Source organism: Cynocephalus volans, chromosome 8, assembly GCF_027409185.1.
Source record: "Cynocephalus volans isolate mCynVol1 chromosome 8, mCynVol1.pri, whole genome shotgun sequence".
NCBI lineage: Eukaryota > Metazoa > Chordata > Mammalia > Dermoptera > Cynocephalidae > Cynocephalus > Cynocephalus volans.
In genome coordinates, this window is record NC_084467.1 from 26,078,219 (window position 1) to 26,098,818 (window position 20,600).

Sequence of the window (20,600 nt, forward strand, 5' to 3'; positions counted from 1 at the left end):
TGTTTCTGGCAGCTCTGCCACCCTGGGCTCTGGTCCGGGGGTGGTCCCTGACAGAAAGTGGGGCGGGCAAAAGCTGGGGTGGTGGCAGGCCCCCACCGCAGGGCCCGTTGTGGGGTGGGCTGGGGTGGGCAGGGCCCTTTAAAATGGGGTGGCTTGAGGTTTTAATCACTTTATCAATGTTTGTTTGTGTAATTCAGCCCCGAGATGCTTCTCCCTCCATCTGTCCCCACCATCTGCTCCCATCAGGATTTTCCAAACCGTTTGAAACCAAAGAGGCAATGGAATGGTGGTGGGGGGAGGTGGGCTGGGCCTCTGAGGGGGCTGGGGAAAGGCCACCTCCACCCACCTCGGGAGAGGATTCCAGGGAGGTGCCTAGGTTCCCGAGTCACACAGAACTGAGTGCAAGTTCTGACACTGTCACTTCCTTGCTGTATTAACTCGGGCAGTTGCCTTCACTTCCCTGAGCCTCAGTCTCCACATCTGTAAAATGGCAGTAACGTTATTGATTCCTCAGGATCGCTGAGGATCGCGTGAGGTGAGGGGAGGCACGCAGCGCACTCTGTACACCGTAGGTGCTCAGGAGATATGCGGCCCCTCTCTCTTCGTCCTCCACTTCTCTCTGTGGAATCCCAGGGCTGCTCCGTCCCTCTGCAGTGGTAGAGGAGGGTGGCCACACCTGTTTTCTTTTGTACCCCTCACCTCACTCCTCAGGCTCGCTCTTCCACAGACCCTGCCCACTGTTTGGTTCTCTCACTTACCCCCTCCACTGTGACCCCAAGCCGCGCCCCACTCCACCCTGCACGCCTCAATCCAAGGTGGGAGGAGGCTGTGTTACACCAGCAAGGACAGCCCCCCACCCCCACAATAGGCCTTCAAAGAAGGCAAACCTGTGGGCTTCCACGGCCACTGGTACCTCACGTGTTTACGCTCATGTTGTCTGTCTAACCACTCTGCTTAGAAAGGGGAAGAGACTTACTCCAGCTCGTCCAGAGGTGAGGGGCCCAGGCCTCCTGACAAGCTCTTCCTTGTATCCCTTCTGGGTTGTATCTCAGAACACTAGGTCTCAGATAAAGGGCCTTGGAGTGCAGGGTGGGGGACCCCATGCCTTCTCCTCTGGCTCAGGGGGGCCCTCCCGGTCCGCTTAGGTCCCCTGGAGGGTGGACGTGGCTGATAAGAAGGAGACGGCAGAGTCTGCTGGGGAAAGTTAAAGGGAGGTGGCATGCCCAGGGTGAGGAGAAGACATGGTCCTGCCCTGAGAAGCCCTCATCTACTGGGAAGATGTGCAGATGGGTCCTGAGGGCAGGGCACCAGAGTCACCCTCACAGAGAAGAAAAGTAGTGGAGCGGGGAGAAGTAGGCTCCAATAGGCTGCACCAAGAAGTCAGGAGGCTACTCTGGGGTGGGGAAGTAGGGGTAAACTGAGGCCCCCCCAAGGATGGAGAAGAGGATCAGACCAGGCTGGGAAGATTAGGCTTCAGGCAGGAGAAAGAGTAATGTGGGAAGAGGGGCTGACAGAGTGACTGCAGGGCAGGACCCCGTCTCCTTCCCAAGCACAGCAGGCCCCACAGGCCTGGTGGGGGGAGGAGAGGGAGCTTGCACTGGAGGGGCCTGAGCAGCAAGTCTCTCCCAGCCCCCAGGTCCTCACGCAGGAGGCAGCTGGGAACCACCCACACTGAGTCTGGCGTCTCACGCCTCCACGGGGGTCCCAACACCAGAGCCAAGGCATGCAGTGAAGCTGATGGTGTTCCGGAGAGCCCAGCTGTCCTCTCTCCACCCTAGCCGGGCTCCCCAGCTCCTCCAGTTGAGACCAAGCAGGAGGGACCAAGGCTAGACTCTGATGACCAGAGAGGCTTGGTCTGAGCCCTGGGAGCCAGGAGGGTCTGAGTGCATGGACTGGGAGGAGCTGTCCAGGCAGATGGCAAATGCGTTCGGCTCCACCTTCATTGTAGGTATAGACACAAACCCACCCCCTGGTCATCTGTCATCCTCTAATGGCCCCCGCTCCACCTTGCCCTCCACTCCTCAAGGTCTGTTCTTGACATAATGGCTCAAGTGAGCTGTTAACATGGAAGTCAGACCCTCTCACTCTGCTCAGCTGCCCCAAGGATTGCCCATCTCACGTTCCCAAGGCTCCTTACCTGCTACAATCCCAACCTCCCCACCCCAAACTGAACTTTTCCCAGAACACTTATCTAATGCACTATAGATTGGCTTGTTATGTCCGTTGTTCATTGTCTGCGTCTTTTTGGGGGGGATGGTGTGGGAGGGTGGCTGGCTGGTATGGGGGTCTGAATCCTTGACCTTGGTGGTATATCGCCGCGCTTATTGTCCACTTCTGTGACCCCGCTGCCTAGCACAGGGCTGGGCTCAGAACTGGTGCTTTATAAATATTTGTGGAGTGAATGAATGAGGGCACAGGGATTCAAGTCCAAGCCCTCCACTCACTAGCTGTGAGACACTGGAAAATCAACTCCTTTGAACCTCAGTTTCCTCATCTGTAAATTGAGGTCAATAAGGACAACCTCCAAGAGAGGGAGAAAGGACAAAATTTAAGCCCAGGATGTGAGAATTGCTGCCCAGGCTGGGGGAGGGAGGATGCAGCCCCTCTGCCGGCAGGGACCTGGGGTGGGAGTCAGCGACTCTGGAGAAGACTTTCCTGTCTGCAGGCAAAGGGGCCTACGCGCCTCAGCCGCCCCCGGGGCTGGAGATGCTTTGCCCTCACCCACGGCAGGGCTGCACAGGCAGAGGCTGGGTAGGGAGGGAGTGTGGGGGTTTCCTTGATTGGAGGGGGGAAGGGGGAGGAGCAGTTTACATCGCCGCTGGGAGGTGGGAGCAATTCGGGGCAGGTGGGGGCAGGAGGTGGAGGCGGGCTCTCCAAGGTGGAGGGGGGCAGGGGCGTGTCCGGCTCTCTACCCCGAGGACCTCACGGGCCGGAGGAAGGGGCGCTCCCCCTCCCCGGAGAGCCCTCGGCTCCGTTCGCTCCGGAGTTGAGGCGCGGGGGCAGGGAGGGCGCCTATGGGGCGGCCCGGGATCCGGATTCCGCCCTCGGAGCGACGTGCGGCTCTGCGCCCAGGTACGGATGGGGGACGGAGGGGGCGGGGCGGCTGGGGATCGTCCCCGGCTTAGGAAACGGGGCCCTCGGCACCGGCCCGCCCCTGCATTCAGGCTGCCTGGGTGCAGAGGCTGAGGAGTTGGGGGCCTCGGTCCTCCTCCCCTCGGGGGGCAAGAAAGTGAGGGCGTCCCCTTCCCTCTCCGGGGCGGGGGCGGGGCCTAGCGCACCGCTCTCCCCACCCCCCGGGCTGGGACCCCCCCAGGGGAGGGGCTCCGGGCGAGCGCTGCGGGGCGTCTCCCTCGCGTCCCGCCCGCCCCTCCAGCCGCCTCTGCCGCCGCGCGCCGCAGCAGCGCCGCCTTCCCTGCGCAGTCGGTGTCTCCGCGTCGCTGGGTGAGTGGGGGCCGCTCCGGCCGGGGCTGGGGAATGCGGGGAGGGGGAATCCCGGGGCCAGGGGTCACGTCCGGGGCTCCCCACCCCGGCAACTCCACGGGGCACCCTCCGGCGGGGGCGCAGGTAGCGGGGGCTGCCCCTGGGAGCGCGGGCGCTCTCCAGGGTCCTGACCGCCGGGCGGGCAGCCGGGAGGAGTCGCGTTTCGGCCGCCCCGGAGCGCCCCCTCCAGGAGGGGCCACGCGCCGGGCTCTCTCCGAGTGCCGAAAGGATGGAGGCACGAGACACGGGCTCAGGGACAGAGCTGAGGGAGGTTCGGAATCCCTGGGGTCGGTTTCTCAGGTCGAGCTGTGGGGTCCTTCCCGTTTGGGGGATTGGGGGTCTTTAAAGAGACAGCAGAATCCTTCTCCAACTGGGAGAGGCAACTCCGAGGGTCGCAGGGAGGAGGGGGCACTGGTGGAGCTCTCTTGCCAAGCACACCCCTCTGCCCGCCACCTCGGTGACCCAGTTCCTTGGACCTTGAGGAGGTGAGAAAGGGACACACTCCTCCGCCCCAGCCCTAGGCATTTCCTCGGTCCCTTCCCACACACTTGTTCGGTGGGTCCTCAGCCTGGGGCAGAAGAGGCTGATCTAGAAAGGAGGGGCACCAACTTACAGAAACATGAGTGTGAGACACTGTTGAGGACACACACAGGCCCCCCAAATGGCCACCCGAACACATTCCCCTCACACCGTGATTGTTGCATACCTGGTCACATGCACATATAATGCACATGCACAGACATGGATGGAAACACACGGGGAGAGAAATGCAATGCAGAAAGCAGGGACACACTTCACGTGTGAGCACATGCACTTTCACACACGCCCACCCACATGTGCACAGAGCTTCGTGCACAGCTCTTCGTGCACACAGGAACCACACTGCCCTGTCCCATTCATAGCCCCATGCTCGGGGGGTGAGGGGAAGTCACCTGCACACACCCCTACATCGATGCCCAGAACTGCCTGGCTGTCCCTTCTCCACAGCCTTCCCCTCAGCCTCTACTCTCTAACTTCCTGTATTGAGGGGACATTTCAGGACTAGATGAAAGGTAAGTGTTGGGGGAGGGTTGGATGGGCTAGGGGTTGTCCCTGGAAAATGGGCTCCCAGGAGGTCTGGGAAGAGCTGCAGCTCCCTCTCCTGGGACCTGGCAGCACCCCTGAGAAAAGAAAGAAAAACGACAAGGGTGTGTGAAGGTCCCACGTGCAGCTGGCCATGTGAGAGATGTCAGCATGCGAGTTGGCGTGTGATGGCATGTGTGAGACATGTGGGATTGTGGGCTGGTGTGTCTTGATGCACAGGGTATAGGAGCTGCACGTGGTGCTGTGTGTCAGTACGTGTCAGTTGTGGAGCAGAGGGAATGCTGTTGTGTGAGGAGGCGTGGCGACCTAAGGGTAGATGTGGGCCGGTATGTGAGTGGCATGAGACCCCATGTGTGGATTTGGTGAGCCATGTAGCACAGTATGCATTCATTTGTGTATTCTTGTGCATGAGTTTTGTGTAATCTCGGTACATGTAAATCATTCTTATTTATTTAACACTTACATAGCACTTATCTATGCAGGCATGGTTCTAAGTGTTTCACGTGTATTAACTAATTAACTCCCACAACAATCCTCTGAGGTAAGTACTATTACTACCTCCGCTTGAGAGATGAGGCGGAGAGAGTTTAAGGATCTTGCCCAAGGTCACATAGCTGGCAAGAGGCAGAGGTGGGATTCAAACTCAGGTGATTTGGCTCTGGAGCCCAGACTGACACCTACCCTGCGCAGCCTTCGTGTCAGGCACACCTGTGGGAGGGAGGACAGGGCAGCAGTATCTGAGCTGCAGGTGTATTTTGTGGCATAAGCGAGGCAGTGAGGGGGAAGTGGGTAGGAGGGTGGAGAAAGACCAGATGGTCTTTCTGCACCTTCCTGGGCAACTCTGGGAGTTGGCCCTGTCGTGCCATGGCTGTGTAACCTGAAGCAAGTCACCTCACTTCTCTGAGCCTGCCTTCTCCTTTGTAAGATGGGGCTAGTCCCCATACATGCCCTCATGTGGGTGAAATGGTGTGCACTTGTGTAGGCTTGGTGGCTAGCATTGGGAAGGACCTTGGTCAATGTGAGCCCCTTCCTTTCCTCCATCTCCAGGTCTGTTCCCCAGGGAAGTGTAAGGTATGGGGAAATGGTTTGGAACATGTCACAGAGGTGGGACGCTTGGGTACAGGCTGTGTGACTATGGGCCAGTTCCTCTCTTGCTGGGTCACATAAGAGGCTGTGGTGGCTGGTGTCTGGGGGCCCTTCTGGAGGGGCATCAATCAGCCAGGAGGGCTTGACCACTCCTCTCTGTCTCTTGACCCCCTTTGGGGACCCAGGTGGGACTTGGCTTGGTGGCCATGGGCAAACAGAACAGCAAACTGCGGCCCGAGATGCTGCAGGACCTGCGGGAGAACACAGAGTTCTCAGAGCTGGAGCTGCAGGAGTGGTACAAGGGCTTCCTCAAGGACTGCCCCACGGGCATCCTCAACGTGGATGAGTTCAAGAAGATCTATGCCAACTTCTTCCCCTACGGCGATGCCTCCAAGTTTGCCGAGCACGTCTTCCGCACCTTTGACACCAACAGTGATGGCACCATTGACTTCCGGGAGTTCATCATCGCTCTGAGCGTAACTTCGCGTGGCCGCCTGGAGCAGAAGCTCATGTGGGCTTTCAGCATGTACGACCTGGATGGCAACGGCTACATCAGCCGCGAGGAGATGCTGGAGATTGTGCAGGTGGGCCCCTGGGCCCCTCACGACGCCAGAGCAGGGCCCGCAGCTTGCACCCCCCACCCGTTTATCCTCTCAGCACACCTGTAGGCAAGTAGAAGCAGGTGCTATTCTTATGGTCCCATTTACAAAATTCTTTTTTTTTTTTTTTTTTTTTTTTTTTAAAAGATGACCGGTAAGGGGATCTTAACCCTTGACTTGGTGTTGTGAGCACCACGCTCAGCCAGTGAGTGAACCGGCCATCCGTATATGGGATCCGAACCCGGGGCCTTGGTGTTCTCAGCACCGCACTCTCCCGAGTGAGCCACGGGCCGGCCCCTACAAAATTCTTTATTAGGAAATCATTTCCAATTTAAGGAAAAGTTGAGAAACTCCCATCTACCCTCTACCCAGATTCACCAGTTAACATTTTGCCACAGTTGCTTAATCATCATGTATGTGTGTGTGTGTGTGTGTGTGTGTGTGTGTGTGTGTGTGTGTGTGCATGCATGTGTGTGTCATGTTTTCTTGTTGTTGTGAACAATCACTCTTTACCCCTGGATACATCAGCATACATTTCCTAGGAATGAGGACTTTCTCTTACATAACTCATAACATGATTGTCAAAGTCAGGACACTTAACACAGAAAAATGCTATTATCTAATTTACAGATGGTATTCCAATTTTGCCAACTATCTTCATAATGTTCTTTATAGCATTTTTTTTTCTCTTGTCTAGGATCATGCATTGCATTTAGTTGTCGTGTCTCTTTAGTCCCCTTTAATCTGGATTAGTTCCTCAGCCTTCCTTTGTCTTTCCTGACTTGATATTTCTGCAGAGTATAGGCCAGTTATGTTTAATTAATCCTCATTAATTCAGGAGGAAACAGATGCTCAGAGAGGTAAAGGCACTTGCTTGAGGCCACACAGCCTGTGAGTGGGCCGCCCGGCTCCCCCATCTACATTCCATCTGGATACCCAGCCACCTTCCAACTAATCGAGTGAGGGCCCACTAAGAGCCCGGTACTGGGTGAGAGGTACTAATACCCATGAGCTCAGTGCCTCCTTACAACCCCATGAGGCTCAGAGAAGTGGAGTGACTTGCCCAAAGTCACACAGCATATAAGAGGAGTCAAGCTCAGGCCGGCCACCACTCAGAGCTGCCTTTTGAAAGGGCTCTGGACTCCCAGCTGGGAGGTCTGACCTCCAGTTCTGGAGTTGGGCTTAACTCTTAGGTCGTTAATCTGTAAAATGGGGATGGTGATGCTGACCTCATGAAGAGATTTAAGGATCTGATATGAATGCCTTTTCTTAGTACAAATTTAAGGGTGATACATGTTAGCATTATTTCAAAGACTTTCCAGAACATCTATCCCTCAGCCCCAGCATTGAAGAGGATCAGGGCTCTGGTTCTATTTTACCTATCCAGTTCCTTGCTTACTTATTTCCTGAGCCTTACAGGTTCCCGCACCTGTAAAGTGGGGTGGTGGTGGAGGGTGTTAGGCCCCTACTTCACAAGGCTATTCTAGGAATAAAGTGAGATAGGGACTCTAGCAGAGGGCTGGACAAATAATTGGTACTCGGTAAGCATTAGTGATTGCCAGTTATTATTTTCTCCTCTGCACATTCTCTGCTCTAGCCAGAATGGCCTTTTTGACATCCCTGAAATGTGTCCTGTGCAATACTGCACACAGCCTTGCACAGCTCGTTCCCCCTTTGCTTGTGCATCCCTGGATCCTTTTCCTTCTGGTCCCTTAGCTCCGCTGACTGCTCCCCTTCCAACTCATCCAGTCCTAGCTGGACTCTTGACTTTGGCATCTCCTCTTGCTAAGGGTCTGGTTCTCCAGCTTGACTAAAAAGGGCTGCCTTGAGATGTGATGCCTTCCCTATGCCTGTTGCTAGGGGGGAAAGCCTAAATATTTGTCACTGACTCCTGTAGATTAAGCATTAACTCTTTAATGGCTGGATGGTGGGGAGCTCTAGAGGTCCTGATGGAAGGGTTGGGGTAGCCAGGATGGTGGAGGATTACTCAGGGATTGGGCAGCAGCTGGATACCAGCCAATCTGGAAGAATGTTCATGTTTTACCACTTAGTGTGGTTGCACTGGTGTGTGCTGGTAAATCTCAGTCCTGTTGGAGCCACAATGTCCTGGGTGTCAGTCAAGCCAGCCCCGTTCCTTGGGCATCCCCAGGACCCCTTTCTGGCTGGCCTCTGCTATCCAGGCCTTGGCTCCCTTTATGGCAGCCCAGTGGCCCCAGACAGCTGGTGCAGACAGAGCTCTGCAAACCCCAGTGTCTGATTAATGACATGTCGGCTCCAATGAAATCACGAGTGAGCAGCAATTCCAGCCAATTAATTAGGAGGCCCAGGAGAAGGACTGTTACAGGGGAGTGGTCACTCTCTGTCACTTGCTCTGTCCTCAGGACCCAACCTTCTGCCAAGCAGTGGGCACACTGAAAGGGATGAGACTGTGCCTCTTGGGGCTCCCACTCTGGTGGAAGAGACAAATGTGCAGGCCACAGTGACCAGCTCAGTGACAGGGGTATAAAGGTGACATGTGGGAGCCCAGGGGACTGAGGGGCAGGGAAGACCTGAGAACGTGGTGGATGAATAATGACTGTAGTGCAAACTGCTGTTTATTGACGGCTTGCTCTAGCCAGACACTCTTCCAACTGTTCTGCATATGTAATCTCTAGACTATCCTAATGATGTAGACAAAATTACTCCCATTTGACAGATGAGGAAACTGAAACTCACAGAGGCTAAGTACTTTTCTGAGGCCACACAGCAAGTGAGTAGCAGAACTAGGATGCCATTATAGGTCCACCCTACTTCACCGCCCCTGCTGCTCATCACCACACCACTCTGCCCAAACATCCATCTGGCAGCTAAGATTCAAATCCGCTGCCATCAGTTCCCTTTTGGAGCCTCGGTTTAATAGCTAGAAAATGGGGATCATAATACCTGCTTTTCAGGGCTGCTGTGAGGTTCAGAAATAATGCATGTAAAGTACCTGGCACATAGTGGTGACTAATAAGTGGTAGCTAGTATTATTATTTCAGGGAGAGACTGCAAATACTGGGGCAATCTGAAAGGCCCAAGGGTGTTTGGTTGTGGCAGAATCACTCCACCAGGGGAGGCCTGATGGTGGAGAGGTCAGCAGTGTCTTGAATGCTTAAGGGCCAGGTGGGTTGGACTTGGTACAGAGGACAGCGGGGGATGCCAGTGGGTTTTAGACAGGAGAGTCCCTGCCAGGTACTGTACTAGGCTCTGGGGATATGGGCACTAACTAGATGGCCATGGTCCTTATCTGTGTTGTGGGGACTAGGAATAGTCATACAAAGACATATTTATTTCCAGAGAGATGTCCTCAAAGGAAAAGTCCAGGAGGCTCTGGGCTGTCCTATGTGCCCTGACTCAGCATGGGTCAGAAAAGGCCTCGCTAGGAGAGCAAGAAATCGTGTAATCTGAGCCCCAAGAAGGAGTGGGAGGCAGCAGCAGGAGCGTGGGGCAGCATCCAGAAGGAGCTGGGTGCCCAGCGGGCCTAGAGGGAGGCCTGTGTGTGATGGGAGGGAGGGGGCGGTTTGCTGGGCTGAGGACGTGGTCGTGGAGATCTGTGTTTGGAAAGAGCTTTCAGAGGCAGCGTGGGGGGCAGTCTCGAGGGAAACAGGCAGGAAGAGACCAGCGCAGAGGCTGAAGCTGGATCTGAGGCAGGGGGAGTTTATGGTACGGGAGAAGAACGGAGCCTTCTTGGAGGAGGTGTCGGTCGTGAAAAGCTGGAAGATTGAGGTGACCGGTCCGTTCGTTGAGCTCCGGGGCACTGGGACCCACTCCATCCCATAGGCCAAACCTTACGTGCTCTGTAGCTCAAAAACCCTCCTTCGCGTCGGGAGCTCCTGCACGTGGCGCCTGCCGCCCTCGGCCCAGCAGAGCCCAGCCTGATCCTGCCGGGGCAGGTGCTCATTTGCAATCATTTGCATAACATTCCCCGCCCCGCCCCGGGCCCACTGTCTCCGGCCCTCCAGCCCTCGACGCGGTCCTGCGCCCCCTGCTGGCATCAGACGGCACCGCAGCCCAGAGCCACCCCTAGGCCCGACGACCCCGTCGGTCACCCGGCGCGGGCCGCCCAGGGCCCCCGTGTTTGCTGAGAAGCAGCGCTAACCCGGTACTTACCCCCGAACCTGCGCCCCAGGCTCGAGCTCCTAAGCCTGGCGGTCTAGGCCCTTCGCCATCTGGGCCCCGATGTCCTCCAACATCTCTCCTGACCCCCCTGGACCCCGAAACTTTCGGCGCCCGCTCGGAGCTTTCACGCTGCGGTGCCTTTGTTCACCCAGCTGCCGCCGCCAGCAATTCCTTTCCCACCTAGTCCTCCAAGGGAACTCGGTCACGGCTCGCCTGGGAAGCCCTCCCAGACCCTCCTTCCTGAACCCCCGGCTCCCGCCGCCCCTGGCCCGGCAAACGTCAGCGCGCCTGGGTGCGCTTCTGCGCCTCGGGGGCGGGGGTCAGGCAGGGTCCTCTCTCTCCCTGACCTCCCTCCCGCCCCCCAGGCCATTTACAAGATGGTTTCGTCCGTGATGAAGATGCCGGAGGACGAGTCGACCCCGGAAAAGAGGACTGAGAAAATCTTCCGCCAAATGGACACAAACAACGACGGTGAGAGGGCGGGGGCGGGACGGGGCGGGCGCCACTCCCTCCTCCCCACTCCCACCTCCCCCGCTCCCGCGCGGCCCCATCACAGCTCCCCTCGTCCCGTCCCGTCCCGCAGGCAAGCTGTCCTTGGAGGAGTTCATCCGCGGGGCCAAAAGCGACCCGTCCATCGTGCGCCTGCTGCAGTGCGACCCCAGTAGCGCCTCCCAGTTCTGAGCGAGAGGAGCCAGGTCCCCCCTCCTCCCTGCCTTCACCGGCCCCCTCCCGGCTCGGTTTCCTCTCCCTTTGTCTACCCAGGCTGGGGGCCAGACTGGGGAACACCCCCTCCCGGGTCTGCATTGTGGGGGGCCTCTGGAGAAGGGAACCCTGCAGTCCCCCCCCAGGCCCAAGCAAGTAAGCGGTTAGCACCCCACAATCCAAGAGGCAGTATCTTCCTTCAGCAGTGATAGAGACACAGGCTGGCTTGGTCTGCCCTTACCTAGATTCAGGAACTCGACCATGTTGCCCCCGCAGCCAGGAGGCCAGGCCCCTCCCCCAGCCACGGGGCAGGCTCCCCCTCTTGTAGGTCTCAGCCTGGGTGGAGGGGAGAGTCATGCCCAGGTGAGGAGCCTGTCTGTTATTTGGAGAGGAGAGCAGGATTCCAGGGGTGCGGGGTTTGAGGGAGAAGCTTCTTTGAGCCATCCTTCCCTGCAGGAGGGCCTCCTCCCTTCCTGCCCAGCTTTTGCTGGCCTGGAGGCCATGATACCAACCAACACCTCCCAGGATCCCAGCCTACCAGCTGTGGGTCCCATGACGCCCCACCTGCCTGTTGGCACTTGGATGAACACAGCCAGCCACACACAGACCCACGGACCCCTCTGGATTTTGCCTCTCTCTCTCTCACACATAGGCCCATGGACAGATGGGCAGATGCACCTAGAGTCCCATCCACAGTGTCCTGTGCAGGAAAGAAACACAGGCCCCCTGGCCGAGCCCCTGTCCTCCCCTGCATGCAGTCACATGGAGCATCTCTGTTCTTTTTAATAACTTGAAAATAAAGTCTCGTTTCAGTGCAGTGGGCTGGGTGGTGGGGGAGGCAGGGGGTCCATTGAGCCCTCTTGGGCCTGCTTCAGGAATCCTGTCCTGGTGACAGTGTACACTTGGTTGCAGGGCCCCAGTGGCCATGGGGCCTGGGTGAGGCATCAGTTCTCAGAGGGTCAGCGGCTCCGAGCTGGCGCAACTCAACTGGTCATGACCCTCCATGGGCTCAGGGCTGTCCAGCATCTGTGGAGAAACAGGAGCCTGCCAGGTCCACTGGGTCTGGGCCTGGGTCCTCTCTTCCAGGTCACCCAGGGAATGGGAGGCGGGGAGGGCTGAGAGTATCTCTAGGGGCAAAGGGGCACCACTACCCTCTCCCCCATGCAGGAGCCAGACCAGACCATTGGAGGGCCCCACTTTGAGCCCAGACATCCCTCCATCTCCATCAAGACTCATCCTGGGCCCTGAGAGAGCAAGGTGTCAGCTGTGTGGCTCAGCTGGGAGATCTGGCCTCCCTGAGCCTCCAAGCCTCTCCCTTTTGTCCTGGGGAGAAAACTCTTATCCCACTTCTCAAGGTGGGGGTCCTGTACAGAGAGGTGGGACAGACCAGACCAGGGCTCCCAAGAAACCATGGGGAGTCAGGGCTGTGGAGGGGACTTACTGTGTGGTGGCAGCTTTTCCCCCACCAGGGTCTCAGTTTCAGCAGCTTGTGGGCAAGCTGGGTGCCACGCACAGCAAACATGCTCTCTGACACACAGAACACGAGCGAGATGCCCCAGAGGCACAGGCTTGAGCTCTGTGGGGGGCACAAGGGCCAGAGATGGCTGCTGGGGTTTGGGAGTGGAGGATGGGACTCCAAGAACCCTTCCCACCCCTGTCGAGCGCCTGGGTGCCCCCACTGCAGGCCTAGGTACTCACATAAATGCGTGTGGGGTCGAAGGGACAGTCAGGCGTGAGTACTGGTTGTTCAGGGTTCCCAAAAGTGCAGGCGGCCAGCAGTGCCCGGCCTTGGGTGGCAAAGGTCACAACGATGGAGGCAAAGAGGCCAAGGGCACAGGTCAGAGAGAGAAGAGCACAGGCCACGCTCGAGCTAAACACTGTCCAGCGCTGGATGGGGAGGCCACTGGTTAATGGATGCCAGGCTTGGCCCCCCCTGGGCAGCTCTGGCCTCCCTCAGGGTCAGCCTCACCACCTCCCAGCAGGCCAGGCCTGTGGGGGTGGCTGCTGTTCCTGCCCTAACTCCCTCCTGGGATGGGGAGGTGCCACATACCAGGGGAGTGCTGGGGAGGTAGCGGGACAACATGATGTCTGCAATGCCTGAGGCGATGACCTGTGGAGGAGGCTCAAGTCAGCTCTGACCCCCTGATGGAGGAAAGGGCAGCGGGTCAGAGCCACTCTTGGATAAAGATTCCACCAATGCCACCCCTGGCCCTTCAACCCCCTGCCGTTAGCTTTGGCTTAGCTTTGGCCTCACTACTTCCATCTACTTGGAGGCACTGCCTCCTCATGGTCCAGCCCTGGAGTAATGTTTCTAAAACACAACCACTCCCTGCCTACAACTGTCCATGACTCCCCACTGCTTACAGCTGTAAGTCTCAAACAGGGAGTGACCTGTGTATCCTGGGGCCGCAGGGACACGCTAGGGGGTGTGCTAAGCCATAAGATACCTGGGACATATCTTCCTGGAATGAAAAAGGTTTTGGAAGAAACTAAGTAACTCAATGGGCAAGGAAAACAAACTTGGATACTTAATGGAGTCGAAGTCAAAATTCCTAGGTAGGAACATTTGAAATTACTCCAGGCTATCACTCACCTGCCCCAACCCCATCAGCTTCTGTCCCCCTGGGGCCACTCTTCTCCCTCCCTTCCCTGGATCTGGACACCTACACACAGCCCGCTCACAGTGCCACCCACACAGCACCCTCTCACCAGGAGCACCCTTCCTGCTCCTCTTTACCTGTGCAGTTGCTTCCAGCCCTGCTCAGGTTCTTCCTCGTGCAGGCTTCCTAACCACTCTTGGTCCCAAGAGGTGGGACCACCCACTGTTTAGCCCACCAGCTCCCCTCTGGATCTTTCGGGCTCTGTTCAGCCAGTCCTCCTCTGTATGTCCCCTCACTGTATCAGGCATGGGCTGGACCCATGGGAAGCAGAGGGTATGATGGGGGTCCTGGGTTCCAGGCCCAGCAATGTCTTTAATTCACTGTGCAGCCACGACCAAGTGCCTCAGCCTCTCCAGGCTAAGCCCCACTCTGCAGGATGAACTCACAGAAAGGACACCAGCTTTGGTGTCAGACACAAATAGGCTCAAATCCAGTTTGGCTTCTTTGTATCAGCAGGAGGTTGGGTGAATCCCTGAGTCTTGGTTTCCTCCTCTGTAAAATGGGGATGATAATGGCCCGGGTTGCTGGGAGCAATAAGGATTAACTGAGGAAAGGAGGGCAGAGCTGAAGCGGTCCAGCCGGAGCCCATCCCTGGCAGACCTCCTAGCCCTGAGCAGTGCCCCCCAGTAATGCCTTTCCTGCCCTCCTCACAAGGCTGGTGAGAGGGACAAGCAATAACAGTAACAGTAACTCCGAGCACCCTGCACGCATCTGCACAGCCCTCTCCCACTGGGGTCTACGTTCACCCAAACCTTGAGGCCAGCAGACTGTCTGAGCTTCATTTTGCAGGGGAGGGAACAAACTTAGAGAGAGAAATGTCCCTTAGCCCAGAGGTGGCAGGGATGGAACCCCGACACTGATGTACAGATGTTCCCCAAAGGCTGAGGCCGCTTCTGCTGACAGGTGGCAAAGGGCTTTATAAACTTGAGAAAACCAGGCGCCTTCACTCACATACTAAACAAACAGGTACTGACATCCAGTCCTAACCACACCTACCATTTACTGAGCAGTTACTATGGACCAGTTCTAATGCCAAGCTCCTGCCAAATTGGTTCTCTCAGTGTCTCCGGGACAGATCTTAGCCACTGACATCTCTGCACCTTTGCATCTGCCATTCTCTGTTCTTGGGGTGCCATCCCAGCTGCCTTTCCTCCCTGCTAGCCCCAGCACGCCGCATACCTGGGTTATGGTAATTGCAGCCCATCGGTGAGCTCCTACCCATCCATCAGTACCCAGCCCAGAGGGTTCCCCCTCTTTCACCCTCCCAGACCCTCCCAAGCTGACCTGATAGTTCTTCCTTCTGTCCAGTGATGCTTTGGATGTTTCTCTATTGTAACAGTAATCTTAGCCCACAGCAGCGAACACTAACCACATGCCAAGCACCGTGCTAAGCACTCCGCATGGGTGATCTCATTGCATACTGGCCAGGGCCCTCAGGGTGAGTGAGGTGAGCACTGCTGCCATTCCCATTTTACACATGAGGAAGCTGAAGCAAAGAGGTTGAGTGACTTGGGCAGTTGGTAAGTGGCAGACCAGGGGTTAATGCTTGGGGATCTTTGCTTACTCACCCCAGCCTCTGGGTGGGGACTTGTCTGAGACCTCCCAAACCCCCTCCAGCCTCCTCCCACCAGCCAGCCCCCCAGCCTGGCCATACCACGATGGCAGAAATGACAGAGAGGATGTTGACCACGCAGTACTGCAGAGCCACGGCATTGGGGGGGGCAGCCACGTAGCGCAGCACAGTGCCATGGAGTACAGCGGCTGTGATGAAACTCACGTGGCCCAGCACCACCAGCACCAGACCTGTCTTCATCAGCACCTTCCGGAAGTCACCCACACTCAAGCCTCCTGTGGGGGACAGCCATGTCAGGGCCATGGGTGGGGCTCATCCTGCTAGGCAGAGGAGGAAACTGAGGCCCTGGCAGGAGAGATGGACATTGGGTTCTAAATCTATTTCTGGGTGACTTGGGGCCAGTATCTTGTCTTCTCTGAGCCTCAGTTTCCTCATCCATAAAAGGGATTCAGAATGCCCTGGGTACCATGGTGGGCTTGATGGTCACCTGTAGTTCCTTAGGCAGGAACCAGGCCCTGCCTAGTATTCAGTTTGGTGGCTAGGGCCTGGCACATAGAAGATATTCAGCACATAATTGCTGAACTGAACTGCCTAGAGCTGGGTGACTCGAGGCAAGTAAGCCTCTGAGTCTCCATCTGTAAAATGGGAAGAAGACCCTTGTCTCTCAATGGGGAGGGATGGTCCATGAGGAGATGATGGGAAAGTGTGGTACACCCTCGGGGCACTGGGAAAAGTAAGCTCTCGGTGCAGGGGGCATGGGGCAGTGACGGAGCAAGTGGGGGATGCTGGGGTGAAAAGAATATTGGGCTTTGTGCAAATTCTCTCTAGTGGCCAAGTGGCTGTCCAGCCCCCATCTGCACATCTCCAGGAACAGGGAGCCCTCATGGCCCTGCCAGCCCCCTCACTCTAGCCAGCTCTGAGATTTGAAGAGTGGTCAGGACCCCAGAAGTAAACAGCCCCTTCTTCCTTTAGCTGCTCTTTATGGGATGTGACCTTGAATCCCTTCTTAGACCTCAGTCACCCATCTATGGCAGAGCCGGCTGATCATATTTCATACATGGGAGCTCTACAGAGAGAGTGACAGAGAAAGGAAGGAAAGAAAGAAGGAAAAGAAAAAGAAAAAAAGAAGAGAAATCTCCAGACTGGATGTTCTTGGGGGCTCTGTGCCAAGAGGCAGTCCCCAGGGAGCAGCGAGGGATGGGGGCCATTCGGTCACAGACTTGCTGTGGGACCTCGCACCAGTTCTCCCTTCTCTAGGCCCCAGATTCCCCATCCATAAAATGTGGAGGGGTTGGTCGGGCTGGTGTCTGAGACCCCTGGAGCTGGACTGGCTCTGAGAGAAGCAGAGGGCAGGCGATGGGCTGGACAGGCATTGTGGAACTGGAATGGCGCTGTGAAGATGACCTGCTGGCCAAACAGGAACGGGCATGGCAGCTTCGTCCCAGGGGCCTGACCCTCCTCACCCATCCACCCACCTACCTGGCAGCCCAGACACCACCCACTCAGGGCTGATCTCAGTAACAATAGCATTCCAGGACCAAGACTTTGGTCAAACAGAAGGCACAGTGCCAGCTTGGGGCCATGCCTGAAGCACTGCTGGATGGAGAGTCTAAGGCCAGCCCCTGGCTTTCTCCCTTTCTTTTTTTCTTTTTTTCAAAGACGACTGGTAAGGGGATCTTAACCCTTGACTTGGTGTTGTCAGCACCACGCTCTCCCAAGTGAGCTAACCAGCCATCCCTATATAGGGATCCGAACCTTTGGCCTTGGTGTTATCAGCACCGCACTCTCCTGAGTGAGCCATGGGCCGGCCCCCCGCCCCTATTTCTACCGTACCATTCTGGGAGCACTTGGCAGTGCAGCTGGTGCAGTGCTGAGTACTTTACTCTTTTTTTTTTTTTTTTTTTGTCCTTTTTTGTGACTGCGCTCAGCCAGTGAGCAAACCGGCCATCCCTATATAGGATCCGAACCCTCGGCGGGAGCGCTGCTGCGCTCCCAGGGCCGCACTCTCCTGAGTGAGCCAGGGGGTCGGCCCTGAGTACTTTACTCTTAGGAGCTAACTTCATCCTCATTATAGTCCTAGGAGGTAGGTGCTGTGGCCCCATTTTACCGATGAGAAAACTGAGGCTCAAAAGGTCTCTTGGCTATAGAGTGGGGAGTCCCCAGGACTCTCTGTGCCGCATCGCTGTGCCCAGGGAGTGGGGGTTGGGGGACATCAGCTCCTCTGTCAGCTCCTCTGTGGGACGCGCTGTTTGCAATGGCCCTTGGTGAGTGGAGGGTATGGAAATGAAAGCCCGTAGCAAGGCCGAGGAGCTGAGGCCCTGGGCCCTGGATCCCCGTCCTTCTGCTCTGCCTTCTGGCTGGGGCGGGGGTGGCTCTCTCCAGCACCTCTTCTCCCGCCCGGGGGTCCCTGAGGGCAGGCGTGCCCCTCTGAAAGAAAGGAGAGTGGCGGCGAGGGTACCAGCAGCCCTCCTCCCCTCATCTCACTGCTGGGGACACTGAGGCCCAGCGAGGAGAGTGACCTGCCCCAGACCGGCCGCGTAGCGAGTGAGAGGTAGAGGAGGCGGCCCGGACCCCGGGGCCGCCCCGCCGCTCACCGAGGCGCAGACACATGCTGGCTCCCGCGCGGGTCGCCGCCGCCGGCTCGCATCCCCGTCGCCCGCCGCCCGGGCGCCGAGCGGAGGAGCCGCGCCGCGCCCACTTCCCGCCGGCGCCCGGCCGGCCTCCCTCCCCGGCCCCGCCCCCCGGCCCCCGCGGCTCGTTTGCATCGCGGCCGGTCGGACCGGCTCGGCAGCCCGCGGCCCGCCCGGCTGAGTCAGGGCGCCGGCCCCGCCCACCGCGCACCCCGCCGCACGGATGCACCGCTTCCCGGGTGGAAACTGAGGCCCGGGGGAGCGCGAGAGACGGGCAGTGTGTTAGCACCGGGGGGCACCGGGGCGGAAAAGCCCCCAGGGTAAAGGCTGGGAATGGGCGGCGAGAGAGTGGTGCTGCAGGGACCAGCGTCGGTCCTTGATCTGCTGTGTGACCTCAGGCGAATCACTCTCCCTCCCTGGGCCTTACTTTTGCTGGGCAAAGAACGCGCCCTGGCCTGCCAGTCTGGTCTTCCACGCTGAGCAAGGCGCTTTGCCTCTTTGTCTTGGGGATCTGTTTTCCCCTTGCAAAATCAGGCATAATAATTCCTGTCCCTTAAAGTCACGGTGAGACAAAATGAGTTACAAAAATGAGGTAAGAAAAGGTTTTGGAAACTCTCCAGAGTGTCTTTATGAACAAAGTGTAGACCTAGCAAGAGCACATAGTACCAGCTTTACTAATCCTGGCTATGGGTTCCTGAGCCCCTTTAATGTGCCAGGATGGACCCACGCGGTCCCTGTTTCATTCTCAGCATCCCTTATGGGAAGGTGCCATTCCTGACTGTTTGGGTTGAGAGATTGGCCACTCACTCAAGACCATCCAGCAGTTAGTGGAGTAGTAACCAGGAGCCTGGTTTCCCACCATGTCTCTGTGCTCAAGTTCTCCAGTGTGGCCATGTTGTGGCCATCTCCCAGGGCTCCCTAGGTCATCAGAGCAGGCCTCTGGGAGGCACTTACAATGGTATCTGGGGGCATCTTTTCACAGTCTGCACCCACCACCCCAATTAGGCGGTGGCCTTGAGGGCAGGGGCTGGCCTGATGGCTCTGGGTGCTTAGTTGAAACCTGGCACATGGGATGTGCACTGAATATGTACCTTTCTGCACACCTATACTGACACCTACTCGTGCCTTGTGAGGTGGCACACACAGAGCCCCTGGAGTTTGGGGAGCACACGAACACCTAGGGAGGGAGCAGAGCCATTTCTCCTAGGAACCCCCCAGGGGCATCGGTGGACTGCCACAGTCAGGCAGTTCGGTCTGGTGATCTCTCAGCAGATGGTCTTGCTTCCCTCTCATCTGCTGTTTGAAGGGAGACGATATGCAGTGGTTGCTGGGTAGGGAGACAGACCAGTCAGGTGCATGGGAAGATGGGGACAGTTCATTAAGACATCAGGCTGGCATCTGAATGTTGACGTCCATGGGACAACCTTTTAGCAGGACAGTTGGGTAGTACTTATCCATATTGTAAATGGTCAAACACTTGCCATTATGTCCCAGGAATTCCATTTCTAGGTCTTTTGTCCTACACATCAAAGAGTGCAAAGGTTTGCATGTGTTTAATGATGTTTATGGATGAGCTGATCCTAACAGCAAGCAGCAGCACCACCAAGATAGCCAAGTGGTGTGCGCTTCAAGGAGAGCGAGGGAAGGACTTTGCTTTCTATTTTACACGTGGTTGTATTGTTGGAGTCTTACAATGAATGATTATTCATATCCTGTTTTCTTAAAAAGAAAGGGCCCCCTCACCACCACCACCCTACTCCCAGTCGACCGACAGCCTTGTGATGACAAAGCCCACCTTCCAGGGGCTGCCCTGGAGAGCACATGTGGTCATGGCAGAGCCGATGTCAAATCTCACATGTGTGCACGCATGTGGCTTCTCTATTGGCCAGTAAAAGGCAGTCCCGTTGACATTGAGCCCCTCTGGAGCCTTCTGTAATTAGATTGATGACCAGACCTTTTTGATACCTTTGCTTCCAGATGCATATATGATGATGATTCTCTCTTTTTATCCTTGGAACAACACTGAGAGTTAAAGTTAATCACCCCATTTTACATGTGAGAAAATTGAAAGGTCTAGAAAGGAAAAGGACTTTTCAAAGATCACACAGCATGTATCAGAGGCAGGGCTGAGACTTGAATCCAGGCCTGGCTGACTGGGAAGGCTGCTCCTGACTTCTGAGTGTGTGTGTGTTGGGGGATGGGGACAGCCACAGCCTCCAAGAGTCTGCCTGTTCTCTGTGGCCTCTGAGGAGGGAGAACTGTTCCACCACCTTCTCTCCAGACCATAATTTCCCGGCCATCAGCCAACCTCAGCAGTATGAAGTTATTGCCACTTCTCTTCCTTATTGCTAAACGGTCAAAGTCCATCAGTCCCAGCCACCTGGTGTCCCTTGCCTCGGCCCCACCTTTCCACACACTGGCCTGAGGTGCTGGAAAGGATCTCAGGCCAGGTCTCTAGTTCCTTGTCCCCCACTAACTCACTGTGACATGCTGGCAGCTCACTACCATTCCCTGGGCTTCAGTTTCCCTGTCTTTCAAATGGGGATAAAAATATGCCTTCCAGGCTTCCCAGATTTCTAATGCATAAATAACTTGAGAGATATGAAAGTGGACTGAAACCTAGCCAGAGAAATACAAGTAGGAATTC

The 20,600-nt window shown here is 56.7% G+C and overlaps 2 protein-coding genes across 6 annotated transcripts; one reads left to right on the forward strand and one right to left on the reverse strand.

The window, feature by feature from the left end:
- Positions 1–5,840: 5,840 nt before the first annotated feature.
- Positions 5,841–11,069, forward strand: HPCA (hippocalcin). Its single transcript, XM_063106655.1, has 3 exons — positions 5,841–6,233; positions 10,754–10,859; positions 10,972–11,069. The coding sequence occupies exons 1-3, from the start codon at positions 5,856–5,858 to the stop codon at positions 11,067–11,069; spliced, it is 582 nt and encodes a 193-aa protein (XP_062962725.1). The 5' UTR covers positions 5,841–5,855.
- Positions 11,070–11,877: 808 nt separating this feature from the next.
- Positions 11,878–17,974, reverse strand: TMEM54 (transmembrane protein 54). Of its 5 annotated transcripts, none has more exons than XM_063106692.1 (6): positions 17,918–17,974; positions 15,405–15,598; positions 13,141–13,200; positions 12,789–12,977; positions 12,532–12,666; positions 11,878–12,116 (listed from the first exon to the last, which is right to left on the reverse strand). In XM_063106692.1, exons 1-6 carry the CDS (start codon positions 17,931–17,933, stop codon positions 12,042–12,044), a joined length of 669 nt encoding a protein of 222 aa, XP_062962762.1. In that variant the 5' UTR covers positions 17,934–17,974; the 3' UTR covers positions 11,878–12,041. The 5 variants fall into 5 exon arrangements, with proteins under 5 accessions (XP_062962762.1, XP_062962761.1, XP_062962765.1 ...); XM_063106691.1 differs by having other exon boundaries at positions 11,878–12,169; positions 12,528–12,666; XM_063106695.1 differs by having other exon boundaries at positions 12,789–12,877; positions 13,134–13,200.
- Between the last annotated feature and the right edge of the window lie 2,626 nt (positions 17,975–20,600).

What these genes read in the sequence shown, in the direction of transcription:
- HPCA (XM_063106655.1), top strand. Translation starts at nt 5,856, where the DNA reads ATGGGCAAACAGAACAGCAAACTGCGGCCCGAGATGCTGCAGGACCTG. An exon ending in AGATGCTGGAGATTGTGCAG is followed by an intron (nt 6,234 to 10,753) that starts GTGGGCCCCTGG and finishes CCCGCCCCCCAG; the next exon opens with GCCATTTACAAGATGGTTTC. An exon ending in AATGGACACAAACAACGACG is followed by an intron (nt 10,860 to 10,971) that starts GTGAGAGGGCGG and finishes CCCGTCCCGCAG; the next exon opens with GCAAGCTGTCCTTGGAGGAG.
- TMEM54 (XM_063106691.1), bottom strand. An exon ending in CTGTCATTTCTGCCATCGTG is followed by an intron (nt 13,201 to 15,404) that starts GTATGGCCAGGC and finishes CCTCCTCCACAG; the next exon opens with GTCATCGCCTCAGGCATTGC. An exon ending in ACCTCCCCAGCACTCCCCTG is followed by an intron (nt 12,978 to 13,140) that starts GTATGTGGCACC and finishes CTCCCCATCCAG; the next exon opens with CGCTGGACAGTGTTTAGCTC.